Here is a 25884-nt window from a genome sequence, read left to right on the forward strand (position 1 = left end):
TGATAAGGTAAGATAGTTATCAGTGAGTCAAATTGAATTAATTGAAAAGACTAGAAATGTTACAGATCTATACTGTGATGTGACAGCGACAGCTTCCGGTAGAAAAGCGAACTACAATACCAGAAAGAATAATGCAGTACTATGCTGAAACCGGCGTAGTGTTTGGTGGCGCTGTAGAGCTGCGATGTGTTTGTTGTCTCCGAAGACCCGTCAAGATGTCTGACATGGAAGATGATTTCATGTGCGACGATGAAGAAGATTATGATCTGGTAAGCGTAAGTTTACATAATACGTTTCTATTTCCTTGTTTATTGATGTTTAATCAGAGCTGTTTCCTTAGCTAGTATATGTTCATTAGCTAGGTCGGAGCAGGGGAGTTAGCTAGTTAGGTAGCTAAACTACCTAGATAGATAGCTAGTTCAGCTAACGTTAGCATAAAGGCGAGGATAGCTTGCAGAGTTGCTGCTAGTGCTAGCTAAGCTCGGCTGCTTGGCATGGGGGAAACTGAGTTTGCTATAGTATACTGAGTTAGCTGTACTAGTCAATTTATTATAGCATGTTATGTTACCATAGCTAGCCACAAACATACAACCGTTTAGCTAGCTAGGTGTAGATAACTACCCTGTGGCCGCGCATGCGCCGTTGCTGGTTAGAGAAAACAGCTAGCTACTTAGACTTAGTAAACAGCTATGGCAAGCCGTTATCCCAATCATAACATCTCTGTCACGTTATCATTTTTTGTTGTGTTAACTCATAGCCAGCTAACTTATGTCCTGAGTTTATGTTTCAACCCAGGAATATTCCGAGGACAGTAACTCAGAGCCAAATGTCGACTTGGAAAACCAGTACTACAATTCCAAAGCACTGAAGGAGGATGACCCCAAAGCAGCTCTCAACAGCTTTCAGAAGGTGGGTACTGGCTACTCACTCGCTCCACTCACTCACAGATTGATGAGTGTACGATGGTAATGTATACTCTCTATTGGCAGGTATTGGAGCTGGAGGGAGAGAAGGGAGAATGGGGGTTCAAAGCCCTAAAACAGATGATCAAAATCAACTTCAAGCTAGTAAGAAATGAAATGCTCTGTGGTGTTGTCTCAAAATGTCTACTCTCCGTCTCTGAGTCCGTATGATTAGTGCTTGTGACTTTTCTTTATGACATACTGTCATTCCCACTGCAACTCAATGCCCTGTCTCTCCTGTCGAACTGTGTGTGTCCTGCAGACCAACTTCCCAGAGATGATGTCTCGGTACAAGCAGCTGTTGACGTACATCAGGAGCGCTGTGACCAGAAACTACTCAGAGAAGTCCATCAACTCCATCCTAGACTACATCTCCACCTCCAAACAGGTATAGACGCAATACCTGGAACTAGAACAAAGGGTTTTTGGCCTCAAAGCTCAAGTGATGTGAACTGTTTGTTATTCCATTAAAAAAAAAAACTTTTTATCAATATCAATTTCTTACAACTTTTGTCTTATATGGCCAATAAAGTTACTGACTCTGGGTCAGTCCTATTGGTATGAATGAAGTGGTGGCAGTGGTTCCATGTTCTAGATGACTGAGGTGTTAATGTAGGCTGAGGTTCATGTTCTAGATGACTGAGGTGTTAATGTAGGCTGAGGTTCATGTTCTGGATGACAGGTGTTAATGTAGGCTGAGGTTCATGTTCTAGATGACAGGTGTTAATGTAGGCTGAGGTTCATGTTCTAGATGACTGAGGTGTTAATGTAGGCTGAGGTTCATGTTCTACATTACTGAGGTGTTAATGTAGGCTGAGGTTCATGTTCTAGATGACAGGTGTTAATGTAGGCTGAGGTTCATGTTCTAGATGACAGGTGTTAATGTAGGCTGAGGTTCATGTTCTGGATGACTGAGGTGTTAATGTAGGCTGAGGTTCATGTTCTGGATGACTGAGGTGTTAATGTAGGCTGAGGTTCATGTTCTACATGACTGAGGTGTTAATGTGGGCTGTGGTTGGTTGTTTTATGTGTCACAGATGGACCTGCTGCAGGAGTTTTATGAAACGACGCTGGACGCTCTGAAGGATGCCAAGAACGACAGACTCTGGTTCAAAACTAACACAAAGGTAGGGTGTGTCAAAATAATATCAGCTTTTTCCTAGTATGCACTCAGTTACTACTTCCCACAAAAATCAAAAAGCAGTGGATTGGTGGTGGCAGGGACTAGTAATTTCCTCTCAAATCAATAAAGTGAAGTGAACAAGTGAGAATTGGGACATATGCATGTAGTACACAATGTTTCTGTTTATTTCTATGGGTAGGACAATATCTGATCTGGCAGTTTGTCAGGCCTCTGTGTTTGGGAGTTTCTACCTCTGCAATGCCCTAGACTGGTAGCGAGATCTGTTTGTGTTAAATTGTTTGCCAAACATCACCCTAACATCCTTATTTAGTGATAGTTATAGCACAAACATAGAAGTTGTTGTTGTCTCTCAGCCTGTTTTAACTGTTGTCCTCTTGTTGTCTCTCAGCCTGTTTTAACTGTCATCCTCTGGTTGTCTCTCAGCCTGTTTTAACTGTCGTCCTCTGTGTTGTCTCTCAGCCTGTTTTAACTAAAGTCCTCGTGTTGTCTCTCAGCCTGTTTTAACTAAAGTCCTCGTGTTGTCTCTCAGCCTGTTTTAACTAAAGTCCTCGTGTTGTCTCTCAGCCTGTTTTAACTAAAGTCCTCGTGTTGTCTCTCAGCCTGTTTTAACTAAAGTCCTCGTGTTGTCTCTCAGCCTGTTTTAACTGTCCTCCTCGTGTTGTCTCTCAGCCTGTTTTAACTAAAGTCCTCCTTGTTGTCTCAGTGTTTTAACTAAAGTCCTCTTGTTGTCTCAGCCTGTTTTAACTAAAGTCCTCTTGTTGTCTCAGCTTGTTTTAACTAAAGTCCTCTTGTTGTCTCAGCTTGTTTTAACTAAAGTCCTCTTGTTGTCTCAGCTTGTTTTAACTAAAGTCCTCTTGTTGTCTCAGCTTGTTTTAACTAAAGTCCTCTTGTTGTCTCAGCTTGTTTTAACTAAAGTCCTCTTGTTTTAACTAAAGTCCTCTTGTTGTCTCAGCTTGTTTTAACTAAAGTCCTCTTGTTGTCTCTCAGACTGTTTTAACTAAAGTCCTCTTGTTGTCTCTCAGCCTGTTTTAACTAAAGTCCTCTTGTTGTCTCAGCTTGTTTTAACTAAAGTCCTCTTGTTGTCTCTCAGACTGTTTTAACTAAAGTCCTCTTGTTGTCTCTCAGCCTGTTTTAACTAAAGTCCTCTTGTTGTCTCAGCTTGTTTTAACTAAAGTCCTCTTGTTGTCTCTCAGACTGTTTTAACTAAAGTCCTCGTGTTGTCTCTCAGCCTGTTTTAACTGTCGTCCTCGTGTTGTCTCTCAGCCTGTTTTAACTAAAGTCCTCTTGTTGTCTCAGCTTGTTTTAACTAAAGTCCTCTTGTTGTCTCAGCTTGTTTTAACTAAAGTCCTCTTGTTGTCTCAGCTTGTTTTAACTAAAGTCCTCTTGTTGTCTCAGCTTGTTTTAACTAAAGTCCTCTTGTTGTCTCAGCTTGTTTTAACTAAAGTCCTCTTGTTGTCTCAGCTTGTTTTAACTAAAGTCCTCTTGTTGTCTCAGCTTGTTTTAACTAAAGTCCTCTTGTTGTCTCTCAGACTGTTTTAACTAAAGTCCTCGTGTTGTCTCTCAGCCTGTTTTAACTAAAGTCCTGTTGTTGTCTCAGCTTGTTTTAACTAAAGTCCTCTGGTTGTCTCTCAGACTGTTTTAACTAAAGTCCTCTTGTTGTCTCTCCGCCTGTTTTAACTAAAGTCCTCTTGTTGTCTCTCCGCCTGTTTTAACTGTCGTCCTCTGGTTGTCTCTCAGCTGGGCAAGCTGTACCTGGAGAGGGAGGAATTTGGGAAGTTACAGAAGATCCTCAGACAGCTGCACCAGTCCTGTCAGGTACAGTAAGACAGGTGGTAGTCTGAGACAACGCTTAGTCTGATGGGGTTTACACAGCCATCTGAGTAGCTAAGTTCCCAATATGGCTGCTAGCAGTATTTTTGTTGTTGTATACTGGTATGATCTGTTATGTTGTATATCTATGTGCACTGGAAACAGGTGATGTTGCAGATATATGGTCTGTTATGTGTATATCTGATCTATTATGTGGTATATCTGTATCTATGTGCACTGCAGACAGACAATGTTGAAGATCTGTGGTCTGTTATGTGCATATCTGATCTGTTAAGTTCTATATCTATGTGCAGTGCAGACAAAGGATATTGGGGATCTATGGTCTTTTATGTGTGTGTGTGATCTGTAATGGTGTATATCTATGTCTCTCTCTAGACAGATGACGGGGAGGACGACCTAAAGAAAGGCACCCAGCTCCTGGAGATCTATGCTCTGGAGATCCAGATGTACACAGCCCAGAAGAACAACAAGAAGCTGAAGGCCCTGTATGAACAGTCCCTGCACATCAAGTCTGCTATCCCTCACCCACTCATTATGGGAGTCATCAGGGGTGTGTTACCACCGTAGACAGATGAAACCCTGAAGGCAGCATAGCTGTCAACATTATTATATTTGACATGTATTGCATTGGAGCCACACACACAGCGTTTTACATTGAATAAATACATTGACCGTAGAAAAATAATCCCCCTTAGAATAGTAATTCTATGGTTACGCCTTGTAAACTGACGTGTAGGAAGACTCGGGGAGGTTTGCCACTATCGTGGATAAAACCGATAATATTGTATAAGATGGTAAAAAGATGTGTGTGTGTCAGTCACTGCGTGTGTTTATGTGATGTACTAACAGGCCTGTTCCGGTTTTGTCCCCTTCCCCAGAGTGTGGGGGTAAGATGCACCTGAGAGAGGGGGAGTTTGAGAAGGCCCACACAGACTTCTTTGAGGCGTTTAAGAACTACGATGAGTCAGGCAGCCCCAGGAGAACCACCTGTCTGAAGTACCTGGTGCTGGCCAACATGCTCATGAAGTCTGGAATCAACCCTTTCGACTCACAGGAGGTACAACACTCATTCAATTCAGTTTAGTTAAGTCCAGTTAAATTAAATGTTATTCATCCCCTTAGAGCAAATACTAACATTATCATTATGGAACAATACACGTGGTGGATGCATCCCGTACCTTTATATTGTTGGAGGCAACATTGCATTAATCAAAGTCAAATCACCTGCAGCAAACACTGCTTGATAAAGTGTTGTATTACAGTGGCTGTTCTTATTGTGTTTTTCTGTGACAGGCCAAACCCTATAAAAACGACCCAGAGATCTTGGCCATGACAAATCTAGTAAGGTAAGAACACGTGTGTGCTTCTAGTCATCCATGGCGGTGTTGCTGATATTTTAGGGTAGAAAGCCAAGGCATCAGTTAAACAATAACGTCACTATTTACAACCTATTTCCACTTATTTGTGCTGAGTTGTCAGTTGACCCAAACTGTTATTGTTTTACATCACATATAAGTGGTTGATGGAGGTGCAACATAGTGAAGATACCCTTTAACCACGGGTTCAGCTGTGGCGTCTCTTCAACCTAATTTATGATCAGTCTGGGATCCATGACACAGAGGGTCTGCTCTGTGATTTTGATGCACTTGCAGAAGGAAATGGAACCGCTCCTAGGCTGTGGCTCTGACACCCCTCTCTCAAAATGTAAAACAAGGCTGAGGCCTCTGTGAGCTCGTGTTTGTTTCCCAGACGATGACTGGTTGACAGGTGTAGTTGGGGAGGGGTTTCTGGTATGTCTGCTCTGAACAGTGTGAGAAGCATGAATGCTCTACCGTTCACGGGCTCCACATTCGTTAACACAGCGGATGCTGGATTGAATGGCATCGACCATAAAAAGCCCATTTGAAAGCCATTTGCTCTTTAGCTCTGGTCTCCTCCCTTAACATCATGGGACCACGCAGCCATCATACCGCTCAGGAAGGAGACGCCTTTTGTCTCCTAGAGATGAACGTACTTTGGTGCGAAAAGTATAAATCAATCCCAGAACAACAGCAAAGGACCGTGTGAAGATGCTGGAGGAAACAGGTACAAAAGTATCTGTATCCACAGTAAAACGAGTCCTATATCGACATAACCTGAAAGGCCGCTCTGCAAGGAAGAAGCCACTACTCCAAAACCGTCATAAAAAAGCCAGACAACGGTTTGCAACTGCACATGGGGACAAAGATCATACTTTTTGGAGAAATGTCCTCTGGTCTGATGAAACAAAAATATAACTGTTTGGCCATAATGACCATCACTATGTTTGGAGGAAAAAGGAGGATGCTTGCAAGGCGAAGAACACCATCCCAACCGTGAAGCACAGGGGTGGCAGCATCATGTTGTTGGGGTACTTTGCTGCAGGTGGGACTGGTGCACTTCACAAAATAGATGGCATTATGAGGAAGGACAATTGTGTGGATATATTGAAGCAACAGTTCGAGACATCAGTCAGGAAGTTAAAGCTTGGCCACAAATGGGTCTTCCAAATGGACAATGACCCCAAGCATACTTCTACAGTTGTGGCAAAATGGCTTAAGGACAACAAAGTCAAGGTATTGGAGGGGCCATCACAAAGCCCTGACCTCAATCCTATAGAACATTTGTGGACAGAACTGAAAAAGCGTGTGTGAGCAAGGATGCCTACAAACCTGACTCAGTTACACCAGCTCTGTCAGGAGGAGTGGGCCAAAATTCACCCAACTTATTGTGGGAAGCTTGTGAAAGGCTACCCAAAACGTTTGACCTTAGTTAAACAATTTAAAGGCAATGCTACCAAATACTAATTGAGTGTATGTAAACTTCTGACCCACTGGGAATGTGATGAAAGAAATAAAAGCTGAAATAAATCATTCTCTCTACTATTATTCTGACATTTCACATTCTTAAAATAGTGGTGATCCTAACTGACCTAAAACAGGTAATTATTGCTAGGATTAAATGTCAGGAATTGTGAAAGTAAGAATAAATGTATTTGGCTAAGGTGTATGTAAACTTCTGACTTCAACTGTCTGTCATTATTTTATGGATTGTAATGTCATTATTCTAACCCAGTGACTGTTCTACTGTTGTGTGTCTACTCTCAGCTCCTATCAGAATAATGACATCACAGAGTTTGAGAAGATACTGAAGACCAACCATAGTAGTATCATGGATGACCCCTTCATCAGAGAACACATAGAGGGTGAGTGGTGTTTGTGTGCCTGTGTGTATATGTGTGGGCTTTCTCACATTTGTTGATGAACGAGACATGGAAGTATTGCATTGAAGACGAGGTTTCAACAAACTTGAGACAAACTGTACCAGTATCTGCATATTGAGATGATGTGTCCTGGTGGATGGGGTGAGTGTGCCCTGGTGGATGGGGTGAGTGTGCCTTGGTGGATGGGGTGAATGTGCCCTGGTGGACGGGGTGAGCGTGCCCTGGTGGACGGGGTGAGCGTGCCCTGGTGGACGGGGTGAGCGTGCCCTGGTGGACGGGGTGAGCGTGCCCTGGTGGACGGGGTGAGCGTGCCCTGGTGGACGGGGTGAGCGTGCCCTGGTGGACGGGGTGAGCGTGCCCTGGTGGACGGGGTGAGCGTGCCCTGGTGGACGGGGTGAGCGTGCCCTGGTGGACGGGGTGAGCGTGCCCTGGTGGACGGGGTGAGCGTGCCCTGGTGGACGGGGTGGGGTGGTGGCGTGCCCTGGTGGACGGGGTGAGCGTGCCCTGGTGGACGGGGTGAGCGTGCCCTGGTGGACGGGGTGAGCGTGCCCTGGTGGACGGGGTGAGCGTGCCCTGGTGGACGGGGTGAGCGTGCCCTGGTGGACGGGGTGAGCGTGCCCTGGTGGACGGGGTGAGCGTGCCCTGGTGGACGGGGTGAGCGTGCCCTGGTGGACGGGGTGTGGACTGAAGAGACTCTGATCAGTGCTGTTTTGTCTTATTTTCCAGAGCTGCTGCGGAACATCAGGACCCAGGTCCTTATCGCGCTCATCAAGCCTTACACTAGAATACACATCCCATTCATCTCTAAGGTAAGTCTGAGGACAGCACTGGCATCTGGACTAACTAGCCTGGTCCCAGATCTGTTTGTGTGCTTTTTTTGCCAATTCCTATGGTCATTGGCATGATGATTTTTACAATAAGAGTTGGTAGGACAGCACAAACAGATCGGAGACCAGGCTAGAGTTAATCATTGACTTCACTGTGTGTATTGATAATGTATCTGATAATGAACTTTGCTGAGTAGATCATGTATTTATTAGGTCACTGATGTTGCTGTTTGGATTGATCAAAGTGTAACGCCCTGTGTTCTGTCTCCTCTGTCTCAGGAGCTGAACATAGATGTTTGTGACGTGGAGAGTTTGTTGGTGCAGTGCATATTGGACAAGTAAGTTTGTCCTAGACATGCATCTGATCTGTGGCCCAAACTACCATTTAGGAGTGTGGAATCCACTGTTAGGAAAAGTTTTTTGCATCAAACAGACATTCATGCCATGGAGGACTTGTATGTTTTCTCTAGACTCTTCCGTATTTCTATGAGAGGCTGAATACCTCTTGTATACTACACCGAGTGCTCTCCCATTGACAGACTGACCAGGTGAAAGCTATGACCCCTTATTTCACTTGTTAAATCCACTTCAGTCAGTGTAGATGAAGGGGAGGAGACGGGTTAAAGAAGGATTTTAAAGCCTTGAGACATGGATCGCTGATGGGTTTCCTGTGTGTATCAGGATGGTCCACCACCCAAAGGACATCCAGCCTACTTGACACAACTGTGGGAAGGAAACATTGGATTCAACATGGGCCAGCATCCCCTTTCGACACCTTGTAGAGTCCAGTCCCTGATGAATTGAGGCTGTTTTGAGGGCCAAAGGGCGAAGGGTGCAACTCTATATTAGGAAGGTGTTCCTAATGTTTTGTGTGCTCTAGGGCTTACCCCATTTAGTTGATTGTTTGGTCAATAGGCTGTTGGTCGACCAAGATTTTTTTCAGTCGAGCAGTGGCAAATACAGTGCCTTGCGAAAGTATTCGGCCCCCTTGAACTTTGCGACCTTTTGCCACATTTCAGGCTTCAAACATAAAGATATAAAACTGTATTTTTTTGTGAAGAATCAACAACAAGTGGGACACAATCATGAAGTGGAACGACATTTATTGGATATTTCAAACTTTTTTAACAAATCAAAAACTGAAAAATTGGGCGTGCAAAATTATTCAGCCCCTTTACTTTCAGTGCAGCAAACTCTCTCCAGATGTTCAGTGAGGATCTCTGAATGATCCAATGTTGACCTAAATGACTAATGATGATAAATACAATCCACCTGTGTGTAATCAAGTCTCCGTATAAATGCACCTGCACTGTGATAGTCTCAGAGGTCCGTTAAAAGCGCAGAGAGCATCATGAAGAACAAGGAACACACCAGGCAGGTCCGAGATACTGTTGTGAAGAAGTTTAAAGCCGGATTTGGATACAAAAAGATTTCCCAAGCTTTAAACATCCCAAGGAGCACTGTGCAAGCGATAATATTGAGATGGAAGGAGTATCAGACCACTGCAAATCTACCAAGACCTGGCCATCCCTCTAAACTTTCAGCTCATACAAGGAGAAGACTGATCAGAGATGCAGCCAAGAGGCCCATGATCACTCTGGATGAACTGCAGAGATCTACAGCTGAGGTGGGAGACTCTGTCCATAGGACAACAATCAGTCGTATATTGCACAAATCTGGCCTTTATGGAAGAGTGGCAAGAAGAAAGCCATTTCTTAAAGATATCCATAAAAAGTGTTGTTTAAAGTTTGCCACAAGCCACACCAAACATGTGGAAGAAGGTGCTCTGGTCAGATGAAAAAATTGAACTTTTTGGCAACAATGCAAAGCGTTATGTTTGGCGTAAAAGCAACACAGCTCATCACCCTGAACACACCATCCCCACTGTCAAACATGGTGGTGGCAGCATCATGGTTTGGGCCTGCTTTTCTTCAGCAGGGACAGGGAAGATGGTTAAAATTGATGGGAAGATGGATGGAGCCAAATACAGGACCATTCTGGAAGAAAACCTGATGGAGTCTGCAAAAGACCTGAGACTGGGACGGAGATTTGTCTTCCAACAAGACAATGATCCAAAACATAAAGCAAAATCTACAATGGAATAGTTCAAAAATAAACATATCCAGGTGTTAGAATGGCCAAGTCAAAGTCCAGACCTGAATCCAATCGGGAATCTGTGGAAAGAACTGAAAACTGCTGTTCACAAATGCTCTCCATCCAACCTCACTGAGCTCGAGCTGTTTTGCAAGGAGGAATGGGAAAAAATGTCAGTCTCTAGATGTGCAAAACTGATAGAGACATACCCCAAGCGACTTACAGCTGTAATCGCAGCAAAAGGTGGCGCTACAAAGTATTAACTTAAGGGGGCTGAATAATTTTGCACGCCCAATTTTTCAGTTTTTGATTTGTTAAAAAAGTTTGAAATATCCAATAAATGTCGTTCCACTTCATGATTGTGTCCCACTTGTTGTTGATTCTTCACAAAAAAATACAGTTTTATATCTTTATGTTTGAAGCCTGAAATGTGGCAAAAGGTCGCAAAGTTCAAGGGGGCCGAATACTTTCGCAAGGCACTGTATATTCAAAAAAATGATGGCACACGAGACACCTGTCTGATTCACGCCTGTCTGAGTGGACTAATCCATTACAGGCCGTGGGATGGTACACCAGTATCACCAGCAGTACATTTAACATAAATTACCAACATTTCTTATTTACATTGTTTGGTTACTGTCATTTATTTGAATGCGTTCACAATATTATTATTCCAGTCTTACCGTTGTCATTGTAGGAGTGGACACATTGTTAGCCGAGTGTGTGCCAATTTGGGGATCTGATAGTATTTCTGATTGTCTTAACTCCCCATCACTGTGGAGCTTCTCAAATAAATGTTTTCTTCGCCTTCAACAGCATGTAAACAAAGTCTGTTTTTACATCCATTGAGAATGAAAATAGTTCCTCAACGTAGCCTATTTAAAAAATATTTCCAGCTCTTTCGATAACCACTCGGCATGAAAGAGGGAAAAATGTAATACCCTGATCGGGTGGAAACATCATAAAGGCCCACCTGATTACTTCTTATGTGATTTATAGGATATTTATTTTTATCAGGATTTTTTCTACCTGCGGGCTGCAGTGTTTTCATTTGTTGGCATTATGTAGGCTATTTTTACCTATTGGCAATAGAAGTTACTTTTTTCATTAGGTAGAATTCTTATTGACCACATGACATTGATTTTGAGATATGAAGACTTTATTATAAATGAAATGAAACTGTTTTACAAAAATGTGCATATGAAAATCATAACTGGCACGCAGCTCAGTAGAAATGGTACAATAACTTGCCAATCCAAATAGAAAAGGGTGATGACCGTTGGTGTAGCCTATTACAAGCTACTTCAGGAGCCTGACGGCAGAAGCTGCAGAGGCCAGCAGCAGCGGGAAGAGGAGGGTCTGGTTGGGAACAGGTTTTTGTCTTTCTGGTTAGCTATATTGATCTCTGGCTCCCTCTTTGGTAATTTGTGTCTTTATTTTTAATTGCAGTGCTTAAAGCATCAGACATGCTCAGTAGTCAACATATAGTTGATTTTATTCAAACAATAGGGTGTGTCTATATATGTAAAAATAAACATACACAAAGTATTTTTTGTTGTTGGGACAGCCCTAGTATACTGTGTATAGTGTACCTGGCTGACAGAGGCATCACAAGACGAAGCAGAGCATGTTTCTTGTGCATGTGTGTTAAGACGTTTCGTGTACGGGGATCATTTGAATTCCTCATTTCTCAGTTCCTCATAGTTTCCACCCTGCACCTTGAGGAATGCAGAAGGCCAGCATGAGTCTCTCTCTCTCTCTCTCTCTCTCTCTCTCTCTCAATTCAATTCAAAGGGCTTTATTGGCATGGGAAACATGTGTTAACATTGCCAAAGCAAGTGAGGTAGATAATATATAAAGTGAAATAAACAATAAAAATTAACAGTAGACATCACACATACAGAAGTTTCAAAACAATAAAGACATTACAAATGTCATATTATATATATATATATATATATATATATATATATATATACAGTGTTTTAACAATGTACAAATGGTAAAGGACACAAGATAAAATAAATAAGCATAGATATGGGTTGTATTTACAATGGTGCGTGTTCTTCACTGGTTGCCCTTTTCTCGTGGCAACAGGTCACAAATCTTGCTGCTCTGATGGCACACTGTGGAATTTCACCCAGTAGATATGGGAGTTTTTCAAAATTGGATTTGTTTTCGAATTCTTTGTGGATCTGTGTAATCTGAGGGAAATATGTCTCTCTAATATGGTCATACATTGGGCAGGAGGTTAGGAAGTGCAGCTCAGTTTCCACCTCATTTTGTGGGCAGTGAGCACATAGCCTGTCTTCTCTTGAGAGCCATGTCTGCCTACGGCGGCCTTTCTCAATAGCAAGGCTATGCTCGCTGAGTCTGTACATAGTCAAAGCTTTCCTTAATTTTGGGTCAGTCACAGTGGTCAGGTATTCTGCCGCTGTGTACTCTCTGTGTAGGGCCAAATAGCATTCTAGTTTGCTCTGTTTTTTTGTTAATTCTTTCCAATGTGTTAAGTAGTTATCTTTTTGTTTTCTCATGATTTGGTTGGGTCTAATTGTGCTGCTGTCCTGGGACTCTGTAGGGTGTGTTTGTGAACAGAGCCCCAGGACCAGCTTGCTTAGGGACTCTTCTCCAGGTTCATCTCTCTGTAGGTGATGGCTTTGTTGTGGAAGGTTTGGGAATCACTTCCTTTTAGGTGGTTATAGAATTTAACAGCTCTTTTCTGGATTTTGATAATTAGTGGGTATCGGCCTAATTCTGCTCTGCATGCATTATTTGGTGTTCTACGTTGTACACGGAGGATATTTTTGCAGAATTCTGCGTGCAGAGTCTCAATTTGGTGTTTGTCCCATTTTGTGAAGTCTTGGTTGGTGAGCGGACCCCAGACCTCACAACCATAAAGGGAAATGGGCTCTATGACTGATTCAAGTATTTTTAGCCAGATCCTAATTGGTATGTTGAAATTTATGTTCCTTTTGATGGCATAGAATGCCCTTCTTGCCTTGTCTCTCAGATCGTTCACAGCTTTGTGGAAGTTACCTGTGGCGCTGATGTTTAGGCCAAGGTATGTATAGTTTTTTGTGTGCTCTAGGGCAACAGTGTCTAGATGGAATTTGTATTTGTGGTCCTGGTGACTGGACCTTTTTGGAACACCATTATTTTGGTCTTACTGAGATTTACTGTCAGGGCCCAGGTCTGACAGAATCTGTGCATAAGATCTAGGTGCTGCTGTAGGCCCTCCTTGGTTGGTGACAGAAGTACCAGATCATCAGCAAACAGCAGACATTTGACTTCGGATTCTAGTAGGGTGAGGCCGGGTGCTGCAGACTTCTCTAGTGCCCGCGCCAGTTCGTTGATATATATGTTGAAGAGGGTGGGGCTTAAGCTGCATCCCTGCCTAACCCCACGACCCTGTGTGAAGAAATTTGTGTGTTTTTTGCCAATTTTAACCGCACACTTGTTGTTTGTGTACATGGATTTTATGATGTCGTATGTTTTACCCCCAACACCACTTTCCATCATTTTGTATAGCAGACCGTCATGCCAAATTGAGTCGAAGGCTTTTTTGAAATCAACAAAGCATGAGAAGACTTTGCCTTTGTTTTGGTTTGTTTGGTTGTCAATTAGGGTGTGCAGGGTGAATACATGGTCTGTTGTACGGTAATTTGGTAAAAAGCCAATTTGACATTTGCTCAGTACATTGTTTTCATTGAGGAAATGTACGAGTCTGCTGTTAATGATAATGCAGAGGATTTTCCCAAGGTTACTGTTGACGCATATTCCACGGTAGTTATTGGGGTCAAATTTGTCTCCACTTTTGTGGATTGGGGTGATCAGTCCTTGGTTCCAAATACTGGGGAAGATGCCAGAGCTAAGGATGATGTTAAAGAGTTTTAGTATAGCCAATTGGAATTTGTTGTCTGTATATTTGATCATTTCATTGAGGATACCATCAACACCACAGGCCTTTTTGGGTTGGAGGGTTTTTATTTTGTCCTGTAACTCATTCAATGTAATTGGAGAATCCAGTGGGTTCTGGTAGTCTTTAATAGTTGATTCTAAGATCTGTATTTGATCATGTATATGTTTTTGCTCTTTATTCTTTGTTATAGAGCCAAAAAGATTGGAGAAGTGGTTTACCCATACATCTCCATTTTGGATAGATAATTCTTCGTGTTGTTGTTTGTTTAGTGTTTTCCAATTTTCCCAGAAGTGGTTAGAGTCTATGGATTCTTCAATTACATTGAGCTGATTTCTGACATGCTGTTCCTTCTTTTTCCGTAGTGTATTTCTGTATTGTTTTAGTGATTCACCATAGTGAAGGCGTAGACTCAGGTTTTCCGGGTCTCTATGTTTTTGGTTGGACAGGTTTCTCAATTTCTTTCTTAGATTTTTGCATTCTTCATCAAACCATTTGTCATTGTTGTTAATTTTCTTCGGTTTTCTATTTGAGATTTTTAGATTTGATAGGGAGGCTGAGAGTCAAATATACTGTTAAGATTTTCTACTGCTAAGTTTACACCTTCACTATTACAGTGGAACGTTTTACCCAGGAAATTGTCTAAAGGGGATTGAATTTGTTGTTGCCTAATTGTTTTTTGGTAGGTTTCCAAACTGCATTCCTTCCATCTATAGCATTTCTTAATGTTACTCAGTTCCTTTGGCTTTGATGCCTCATGAATGAGTATTGCTCTGTTTAAGTAGACTGTGATTTTGCTGTGGTCTGATAGGGGTGTCAGTGGGCTGACTGTGAACACTCTGAGAGACTCTGGGTTGAGGTCAGTGATAAAGTAGTCTACAGTACTACTGCCAAGAGATGAGCTATAGGTGTACCTACCATAGGAGTCCCCTCGAAGCCTACCATTGACTATGTACATACCCAGCGTGCGACAGAGCTGCAGGAGTTGTGACCCGTTTTTGTTGGTTATGTTGTCATAGTTGTGCCTAGGGGGGCATATGTGGGAGGGAATGCTGTCACCTCCAGGCAGGTGTCTCTCTCTCTCTCCGTCTGTTTGTGGTGTTATTCTTCCCTGTTTAATTTATTGCAGATCTGTCATTTATTACTGGTTTCATTATTTAGTTTAGAAGTAGTGTACGTGCACACATTCAGTAACTTGCAGGCTACAAAAAGTAAACTGATGAAAGATACCTGTAAACTGTTGATTGCTCAGTTTTATTGTGCAACGTTTTGACCCAAAGGTCCTTGTCAGCCGGATGAAGATCTTTTGATCCAAACGTTGGGCAAATACAACTTTGGAAGAAATCAACAGTTTGCGGGTGTCTTATCTAGCATGTCTTTATTATTTCCCATGCTACTGTAGCAGACTGCTGTGTATTGTTTACTACCCTCAGCCTGATCAGATCTACAGCCAGTCAACTGGAACAGATTGACATTTGACCCTGCATTCCCACCGTTGTCACGGAGCTCAACAGAATATGTACTGTATGTAGTGAAATGTGGAGGTGGTGGAATGTGTTCATCAGACAGCTTAGTGTAGATGTGATAATTGGTTGAGAGAGAGTACACACATCAGTGGTTCAGGTGCTTGACAGAAACCAAACAGTGAAAGAAGTTCAACAATGACTCCAACTAATGCTATCCACAGTGATTTGTGTACTTTGAACCATAATCAAATGCAAATATTGATGTTGTTGATCCCATTTTTATATAAAAATGCATTGTTTTATACAATATTGTTTACCATATTTGATCCATTTCTAAATTGTTTTCCTGACCAATATGGAAAGAATGTTTAGTCATGTTGCTAGGATGCCAATGTCCATTCTTGTGTTGTATTTATTGAACCATTGTTCTCTGATCTCTCTTGTGCTGTGGTTTCCTCCCCGTAGCACCATCCAAGGCCGTATCGACCAGGTCAACCAGCTGTTGGAGCTAGACTACCAGAAGAGAGGAGGGGCGCGCTACACTGCCTTAGACAAATGGACTAAACAACTCAACTCTCTCAACCAAGCCATCGTCAGCAAACTCACATGATTCTGACTGACATGTGACAATGGACAGCACTGAAAGATAGGAAGGGGAATCTCAATCAACTGTTCCAATGTGTCAGAATAGAAACCAAACGATCCAGTGTGGATGGGCTGAGCGGAGAGGAGCTACACAGCAGCACAGAGATGTTTTGTGATCTGACGCTGCGTTTCCCAGAGAAGGAGAGATACTGCTTTCTAGAAGACATCAGCGCTCTCTAAGGGACATCTCGGTTTACGTCAAGCCCTTCGTGTTTGTTTTTCACAAGACTTTAGTAGAATGATTTAAGAAATATCACTGTCAACACCTTTTTAAAAGTGCTGTATTTTTTTCGGTGGGCAGTTTGAGTACAATAACACAATGGTTTATTTGTGCCTGTTGACTGGCAGCTGGTGTTGGGAAACCTTTTTCACAACATGTAGCTGCAGCATTGCATTCACGTTGGCTGTTGTGAATAAAACAAACTAATGTTCTCCAACTGTATTTACTGTATATGACATTTCAATGTAGGTCTAGATACCGTCTACTTTTTAGCTCTCATGCTAACATTGGTTCCATACTATATTATTTGTAAATATCGGTATTTGCAACAGACTCCTGTTCTTAGTGTTAGTCAATTGCTTGTGTGCAGAAACTTATGAATAGATACATTTTCAGTGTTGGGAGTGAATCTATCTATGTTATCCATCACATTGCATACAGAACAGTAGCAAAGCAGAAATCTGGTAGAATTTTAATCCAAAAGTTGATTCAGTGTTGTAAGGCTAGACATACGGTTGAAGTCGGAAGTTTACATACACTTTGGTTGTAGCAATCAAAACTCGTTTTTCAACCACTCCACAAATTTCTTGTTAACAAACTATAGTTTTGGCAAGTCGGTCAGGACATCTACTTTGTGCATGACACAAGTCATTTTTCTAACAATTGTTTACAGACTAATTATTTCACTTATAATTCAGTGTATCACAATTCCAGTGGGTAGGAAACTTACATACACTAAGTTGACTGTGCCTTTAAACAGCTTGGAGAATTCCAGAAAATTATGTCATGGCTTTCGAAGCTTCTGATAGGCTAATTGACATCATTTGAGTCAATTGGAGGTGTACCTGTGGATGTATTTCAAGGCCTGCCTTCAAACTTAGTGCCTCTTTGCTTGACATCATTTGTAAATCAAAATGAAATCAGCCAAGTCCTCAGAAAAATAATTGTTGACCTCTGCAAGTCTGGTTCATCCTTGGGAGAAATTTCCAAACGCCTGAAGGTACCACGTTCATCTGTACAAACAATAGTACGCAAGTATAAACACCATGGGACCACGCAGCCGTCATACCGCTCAGGAAGGAGACGCGTTCTGTCTCCTAGAGATGAACGTACTTTGGTGCGAAACGTGCAAATCAATCTCAGAACAACAGCAAAGGACCTTGTGAAGATGCTGGAGGAAACAGGTCAAAAGTATCTATATCCACAGTAAAACGAGGCCTATATCGACATAACCTGAAAGGCCGCTCAGCAAGGAAGAAGCCACTACTCCAAAACCGTCATATAAAAGCCAGACTACGGTAGGCAACTGCACACGGGGACAAAGATCGTACTTTTTGGAGAAATGTCCTCTGGTCTCATTTGGCCATAATGACCATCACTATGTTTGGAGGAAAAAGGAGGCTTGCAAGCTGAAGAACACCATCCCAACTGTGAAGCAAGGGGTGGCAGCATCATGTTGTGGGAGTGCTTTGCTGCAGGAGGGACTGGTGCACTTCACAATATAGATGGCATTATGAGGGGGGGAAATTGTGGATAAATTGAAGCAACATCTCAAGACATCAGTCAGAAAGTTAAAGCTTGGTCGCAAATGGGTCTTCCAAATGGACAATGACCCCAAGCATACTTCCAAAGTTGTGGCAAAATGGCTTAAGGACAACAAAGTCAAGGTATTGGAGTGGCCATCACAAAGCCCTGACCTCAAGCCCATTGAAGATTTGTGGGCAGAACTGAAAAAGTGTGTATGAGCAAGGAGGCCTACAAACCTGACTCCGTTACACCAGCTCTGTCAGGAGGATTGGGCAAAAATTCACGCCACTTATTGTGGGAAGCTTGTGAAAGGCTACCCAAAACGTTTGACCCAAGTTAAACAATTTAAAGGCTACCAAATACTAATTGAGTGTATGTAAACTTCTGACCCACTGGGAATGGGATGAAAGAAATAAAAGCTGAAATAAATCGTTCTCTACTATTATTCTGAAATTTCACGTTCTTAAAACAAAGTGGCAATCCTAACTGACCTAAAACAGGTAATTTTACTAGGATTAAATGTCAGGAATTGTGAAAAACTGAGTTTAAATGTATTTGGCTAAGGTGTATGTAAACTTCCGACTGCAGCTGCTTTACTCAACAACAAAATATATACTTTTTGCACAGTAGGCCAATTTATCCTGGTCCATCAAATCTTATCAGTGACAGACGCCGAAGGCAAAGACGAACATTGTTTGAGACTGTGGGCTTTCCGTCCCAGATGACCATCCCCTCTGCCATTCCATTCCTACGTTGACACATTCAGAGCTAGCCGAGCTAGCTAGGCAGCAACAGTTCAACTAGGCAGAGGTAAAACAGGGTGTGTTTCACACAAATGGCTCAACATTTACAATGAAGAAAATTAAATCACCTATATCTTGACGACCACTGCGTGCTCAATGACGGTCTGCCGCGGTCTCAGCGATTGACATGGACTCTTGTGATAAGGTAAAGACGGATTTTTCTCTGCGAAGTAATGACGGAACCGATTACGTCTGGTAACGGCACAACTAGCTTTAGTTAGCTAATGGGAATATGAAGCTAGCTAGCTAGGCCCAAAACGTATCTGCAGGTAACAATGTCCCTTTAATGTTTTAGAAGTGTCGGTGAGTTTATCCGATGTTTGATTATTGTCAATGATTTGTCATCTAACTAGATCGTTACGCGTAAAGACAAGTGAACTAGCTAACTAGCCAGTTAGCTAAGCAGCTTTTATACGCTTGTCATTTTGGATGGCCAATATCTCATCTGTTCTCCCTGATATGCTGATCTATGTACTAGATATGTTTTAATTGAGGCTAACTATATTGAGAATCTAACTACACTAGTTACAGTACCTATACTGTCACAATGTGTTGACATTAATGACAGTTCATGTCAACATATCGGTTGATATGAACTGACTTGGCTATCTGGTGAACTTTGATGTTTGACACACCGTTAAATAACTAGCTAGATAGTTATTATAATACGGACCAGGGTAAGTTAACTAGCTAGGTAGTGACCAGTTACCCGAAACTTCCAGTCTGCAGTGAGTGTGTGGTAGATTGTTGACAACTAACTAGCCAGCTGATTCGCTCTGGAGGAATGTCCGGTTCTTTTGCATTTGAATCACATTCCATTGAGTGACTTCTGCTGCGCATAGAGTAACTTAACTATGATGCAAGTTAGCTACTCTATTATGTGGTCTGACTTACTGTAAGTGCCCATTTAAAATGTCATATTTTTCACTAGGCTTAATTCCATGACAGTATATGGCACCATAGTTTAGGCCACAGAAGGCTGCCATCTAGTATACTGCAGGGTAATTCTTTTCAGCTGGCTATTTCTTGAACTGAGTTGTTGGTTAAGGGCTTGACAGTAAGCATTTCACAGTAAGGTCGACACCTGTTGTAATCGGCGCGTGTGACAAATAAAATGTGATTTGATTTGGATGAAGTCCTCCTGTGTCACCATCAGATGCCACAGGCTGAGTTTTGGTCCACAGTGATGTGATGATGGTGCATGGGAGATTCAAGCACCCAAGATGGTTTCATGCTTGTGACTTTAATATATTTTTCAAAATGTAGTGTACATGCACACACTCGAGCTCATCCACCCACCACTCTGTATTGCCCCCTCTCTTGCCCCCTCCCATTCAACAACAGTGAAAGAACAATACAACTTCTCTCTTTCCAGCTGAGAATGTTAGAAGACAATGAATCGGAGACAAAAGCTTGAATGGACAAAGGGTTTGATGGTTGATGGCCCAGTAGTCCCACCCAGTTTTGCCAGGCCAGTGCTGCCCTGGCTTTTTCACCACACATCTGGAGCTGAGCTCCACTTATAGGAGCAATTAGGGTTAAGTGCCTTACTCTAGGGCACATCTACAGATTTTTCACCTAGTCGGCTCAGGATGGCCTTACCCTCTAACCGCTAGGCTACCTGCTAATGCATCTTCCATAATCGCTGCTATTCTCTCTCTTCCTCGCTCTAACACGCATACACATGCCAACCTGCAGCCTTTTCCACAATCGCTGCTATTCTCACTCACATCCCAGGCGCTAATCAATCAATCACATACAACTCCCTCTGAACAAACAACCTACACCTTCACACCAGCGGAATGGAGAATGGCACCCAGAGTTAAAGAACCCAGACCTGGACACAGCCAGGGACTTCCTGGCTGAGTCTCCCCCAGCCAGGGCATACATGTTAGGAGTCTCTTTTCCCTGGTGGACTAGGGCTGGAGTCCTATAGCAACTGACTCTGTTGTAGCTAGTTGTGTAATTGGCTTATCCTGGTTGGGCCACCATCCTCACTCCTCAACTGATCCTCTCAGGCCTAATCCTGTAACTGTCTCCCCTGTCACCTATAGCCAGGCCTACCTCTTGTAACGTCACCTATAGCTAGCCAGGCCTACTTCCTGTAACGTCGCCTATAGCCAGGCCTACCTCCTGTAACGTCACCTATAGCCAGGCCTACCTCCTGTAACGTCACCTATAGCTAGCCGGGCCTACTTCCTGTAACGTCACCTATAGCTAGCCGGGCCTACTTCCTGTAACGTCGCCTATAGCTAGCCGGGCCTACTTCCTGTAACGTCGCCTATAGCTAGCCGGGCCTACTTCCTGTAACGTCGCCTATAGCTAGCCGGGCCTACTTCCTGTAACGTCGCCTATAGCTAGCCGGGCCTACTTCCTGTAACGTCGCCTATAGCTAGCCGGGCCTACTTCCTGTAACGTCGCCTATAGCTAGCCGGGCCTACTTCCTGTAACGTCGCCTATAGCTAGCCGGGCCTACTTCCTGTAACGTCGCCTATAGCTAGCCGGGCCTACTTCCTGTAACGTCGCCTATAGCTAGCCGGGCCTACTTCCTGTAATGTCACCTATAGCTAGCCGGGCCTACTTCCTGTAACGTCGCCTATAGCTAGCCGGGCCTACTTCCTGTAACGTCGCCTATAGCTAGCCGGGCCTACTTCCTGTAACCCCGCCCCTCACCTAAAGTTTAAATTTACCAACCTCTCCTCTATCAGCATCCTTGTCATCTAAAGTAACACAACCAACACCTCTGTTTTGTGTAACTAACTTCACGTAATTATCTAAAGTAACCAGCTCTCTTTAGAGTAGTCCTAACCATCAAACCTCATATGGAAACAAAGCATGGTTCATTTAAAATGTCATATTTTTCACTAGGCTTAATTCCATGACAGTATATGGCACCATAGTTTAGGCCACAGAAGGCTGCCATCTAGTATACTGCAGGGTATTGTTTTCAGCTGGCTACGTCACCCCTAGCGCTCTGTGTTGACCAGTCAGGACCCCTGGATCTATCAGATGTCAGCCCACACTGCCCACGGACAGTACAGTAGCACTGGGAAACAATGGCGGTGTGTGTGGTGTGTGTTCACTGCTGTACTGATGCTGGATTCATACATTCCGACCCTGGCTGGGAGAATGGAGTGTCTTTGTGTCGTGAACTCGTGTCAACTCTCCCTCTTCCTTTCCTCCTCTCAGAATGAAAGGGGGGATGAGGTTGATCTATCCTCTGACCGCAGCTTCCCGCCCCAGTGATAGGTCTGGACTCCATCTCAAATGGCACCCTATTGGGCTCTGGTCAAAAGTAGTGCACTATGAAGGGAATAGGGTGCAATTTGGGACTCAAGCAGCAAGTCCTGTTGTGTCAGCTGGGCAGGAAGGCCTGTGATTCAGTCAACATGATGTCAATGGTCAGTTTTGATAAGAGGTGAACCTAGATAAACAGTCCAATGGTCATGACTTAGTAGTCAGACCCAGTTCAGTGTTTCCATATCAGTGTTTAAAGTCCCCTGAAGCAGCATTCATCAGGACTACAAACAAACATGAATTCAATTGATAGCTAAATGTGATTTGGTCGGGTCAACAGAGCAGGGTGGGGGGATGAGGAGAGGGAACAGTGGGGAGGGGTTGTAGAGATGGTCTGTGTTTCTTCAGTTTCACCCAGAACCCACCCAGGCCCACCCATCCAGACAGACAAGTAAAAGCTCATTGAGAGTGCTTTGACTACATTCCTTTAAGACACTGAGCTGTTGACCTGTTGTAAATGTTTCCCAGCTTTGACCCAGGCTGTCACCCTGTTGCTGTCCCATCTAGTGGCCTACAGTATCTTTCCACTCTTCCAACCCACTGATGATACCAATACTAGAGCAGTAGGCTGCATCTCATCTGACCTATCCAAACCCTGGAGGACATTGTTTCAAACAATGGATAATTGTCATCCTTTGTATTTTATTTTCAGAGAGGTAGGCCTCTGTTGATTTGACATGGTACTGTGGTTTGTGATGTGTCGGGTAGCTGTACAGGTATGTTTGACACATACTTTGTGACACACATTTTATGATGGATATTTTATGACTAGAGGTCGACCGATGAATCGGAATGGCCGATTTCAAGTTTTCATAACAATCGGAAATCTGTATTTTTTTGGGCGCCGATTTTAAATTATTATTTTTTATACACCTTTACTTAATCTTTATTTAACTTGGCAAGTCAGTTAAGAACACGTTCTTATTTTCAATGACGGCCTAGAAACGGTGGGTTAACTGCCTCGTTCAGGGGCAGAACGACAGATTTTCACCTTGGATCTCCCGAGCCGACAATCTTGCAACCTTACAGTTAACTAATCCAACGCAATAACGACCTGCCTCTCTCTCGTTGCACTCCACAAGGAGACTGCCTGTTACGCAAATGCAGTAAGCCAAGGTAAGTTGCTAGCTAGCATTAAACTTATCTTATAAAAAACAATCAATCATAATCACTAGTTAACTACACATGGTTGATGATATTACTAGATATTATCTAGCGTGTCCTGCGTTGCATATAATCTGACTGAGCATACAAGTATCTAAGTATCTGACTGAGCGGTGGTAGGCAGAAGCAGGCGCGTAAACATTCATTCAGACAGCACTCTCGTGCGTTTTGCCAGCAGCTCTTCGTTGTGCATCAAGCATTGCTCTGTTTATGACTTCAAGCCAAGCATTGCGCTGTTTATGACTTCAAGCCTATCAACTCCCGAGATGAGGCTGGTGTAACCGAAGTGAAATGGCTGGCTAGTTAGCGCGCGCTAATAGCGTTTCAAACTTCACTCGCTCTGAGCCTTGGGGTGGTTGTTTCCCTTGCTCTGCATGGGTAACGCTGCTTTGATGTGGTGGAGAGGGACGGAAGCTATACTGTTACACTGGCAATACTAATGTGACTATAAGAACATCCAATAGTCTACGGTTAATTAAATACAAATGGTATGGAGGGAAATAGTCCTATAAATTCCTAGAATAACTACAACCTAAAACTTCTTACCTGGGAATATTGAAGACTCATGTTAAAAGGAACCACCAGCTTTCATATGTTCTCATGTTCTGAGCAAGGAACTGAAACGTTAGCTTTCTTACATAGCGCTTATTGCACTTTTACTTTCTTCTCCAACACTTTTGTTTTTGCATTATTTAAACCAAATTGAACATGTTTCATTATTTACTTGAGGCTAAATAGATTTTATTGATGTATTATATTAAGTTAAAAAAGTGTTCATTCAGTATTGTTGTAATTGTCATTATTACAAATACATTTAAAAAATAAAATCGGCCGATTAATCGGTATAGGATTTTTTGGTCCTCCAATAATCATTATCGGCGTTGAAAAATCATAATCGGTCGGCTTCTATTTATGACCTGTATTATTTTGACATTTCATCACAGCCTTCCTCCCCTCCACACACACGCATACCACACACACACACACACCACACACACACATACATACCACACACACGCATACCACACCACACACACACGCATACCACACCACACACACACCACACACACACATAAATACCACACACACACGCATACCACACCACACACACACATACATACCACACACACACGCATACCACAACACACACACACGCACACCACACGCACACCACACCACACACACACGCATACCACACCACACCACCCACGCACACCACACCACACACACACGCACACCACACCGCACACCACACCACGCACACACGCACACCACACACACACGCACACCACACTACATACACACACGCACACCACACCACACACACACACACACACACCACACCACACACACACATACATATCACGCACACCACCACACACACACATACATATCACGCACACCGCACACACACGCACACCACACACACACACGCACACACACACACACACATACATATCACACACACGCACACCACACACACACATACATATCACACACACGCACACCACACACACACGCATACACACACACACACCACGCACACCACACACACACCACGCACACACACACACACACACGCACACCACACACACACATACATATCATGCACACCGCACACCACACACACACATCACGCACACCACACACACACACATACACGCACACCACACACACACACACACACACACGCATACACACACACACACGCACACACACACACATGCGCACACACCACACACACACACGCACACACACACGCGCACACCACACCACACACACACATACATATCACACACACGCACACACACACGCACACACGCACACCACACACACACACACCACAAACCACCACCTCTGTACCTGTGGCATGATGGCAATAGAGGTAGGCCCCCAGAATGAAATAGAACAATTGAATTAAAGGATCTTTATGGGTAGGCTGTGTCCTAGTTGACGTTGTCTTTAGAGACCTTATGTAACACATAGTTAGCTACTAGTGTAATCTCTCTGGGAAGAATGAGCAGCTAAATATAGCTGGCCCATAAAGTCCTCCTGAAGATGCTGGGTGACTGAGTCATTACCACCCCGGCTCTGCTGGTTGCTCTCTGGTGGCTCTGAGGTGAAGTTTCCCCTAGGTACAGATCTAGGATCAGCTTCCCCTCCCCCAATCCTAACCTAAACCAATAGTGGGGGAAATGCAAAACTAACTCAAGATCAGCATCTAAGGGGCACCTTCAGGGCCAGACTTGGACCAGGCAGGGCCATAGGAAAGGAATGTCTCAGGACAGAATGCTGATGGTAGGAGTGCTACCTAGTGTTTAATGTTAGTGGTAGCTGGTAGGGAGAGGGGCTCTTTGGATGAAAGGGGCAAAAAATGTTTACCAATGAAGCATAACAGTTCCAAGGCACTCCCTAAAAATGCTGTATTGTGTTGGCCTAACTTAATAGGAAGGGTTAGGCTGAAAGCACAGGTATTGGACTGTGTGTTCTAAGGCCCTCAGTCAGTCATGTTCTCTGAGTACAAGGAAACAGTCCTCTGATCAGTATCAGACCAACCAGGAAGTGTTTCTCTTGCACCAGGTTACATGTTGCTGTGTCTGTCTGCTACACTCACACGTCCCCTGATCACACTGCTCTAAGGGCAACACTTTGTTATGCTTTCATCGTCTGACCGACCTGGCACCCTATTCCCTATATCAGTAAGTAGCCTTGTCCACGTTAAAACAGCCCATAGCGCAGGAGCCGTTC

General features: G+C 43.4%; 2 protein-coding genes across 5 annotated transcripts in view; both read left to right on the forward strand.

The window, feature by feature from the left end:
• The first annotated feature begins 141 nt into the window (after window positions 1-141).
• Window positions 142-16557, forward strand: LOC112240228 (COP9 signalosome complex subunit 2-like). 4 transcript variants are annotated; one of them, XM_042315121.1, is made up of 13 exons: window positions 142-269; window positions 796-909; window positions 990-1067; window positions 1225-1350; window positions 1991-2089; window positions 3844-3921; window positions 4312-4486; window positions 4815-4993; window positions 5230-5282; window positions 7062-7159; window positions 7904-7986; window positions 8284-8342; window positions 15946-16557. In XM_042315121.1, exons 1-13 carry the CDS (start codon window positions 216-218, stop codon window positions 16088-16090), a joined length of 1341 nt encoding a protein of 446 aa, XP_042171055.1. In that variant the 5' UTR covers window positions 142-215; the 3' UTR covers window positions 16091-16557. The 4 variants fall into 4 exon arrangements, with proteins under 4 accessions (XP_042171055.1, XP_042171057.1, XP_042171054.1 ...); XM_042315123.1 differs by having other exon boundaries at window positions 2000-2089; XM_042315120.1 differs by having other exon boundaries at window positions 167-275.
• Window positions 16558-18578: 2021 nt separating this feature from the next.
• secisbp2l (SECIS binding protein 2-like) overlaps window positions 18579-25884 on the forward strand; it is a 42910-nt gene continuing 35604 nt past the window's right edge. Inside the window, exon 1 of the mRNA XM_042315119.1 lies at window positions 18579-18820. Coding sequence (XP_042171053.1) covers window positions 18803-18820 — 18 coding nt within the window. The 5' untranslated portion in view covers window positions 18579-18802. The remainder of the gene's footprint in view (window positions 18821-25884) is intronic.

This window comes from Oncorhynchus tshawytscha, unplaced genomic scaffold, assembly GCF_018296145.1.
Source record: "Oncorhynchus tshawytscha isolate Ot180627B unplaced genomic scaffold, Otsh_v2.0 Un_contig_5571_pilon_pilon, whole genome shotgun sequence".
In the NCBI taxonomy this organism is placed as follows: Eukaryota; Metazoa; Chordata; class Actinopteri; order Salmoniformes; family Salmonidae; genus Oncorhynchus; species Oncorhynchus tshawytscha.

Coding starts and splice junctions, on each gene's coding strand:
- LOC112240228 (XM_042315120.1), top strand. CDS start 216: ATGTCTGACATGGAAGATGATTTCATGTGCGACGATGAAGAAGATTAT. Junction 910..989: donor CTCTCAACAGCTTTCAGAAG/GTGGGTACTGGC, acceptor CTCTATTGGCAG/GTATTGGAGCTGGAGGGAGA. Junction 4,994..5,229: donor ACCCTTTCGACTCACAGGAG/GTACAACACTCA, acceptor TTTCTGTGACAG/GCCAAACCCTATAAAAACGA.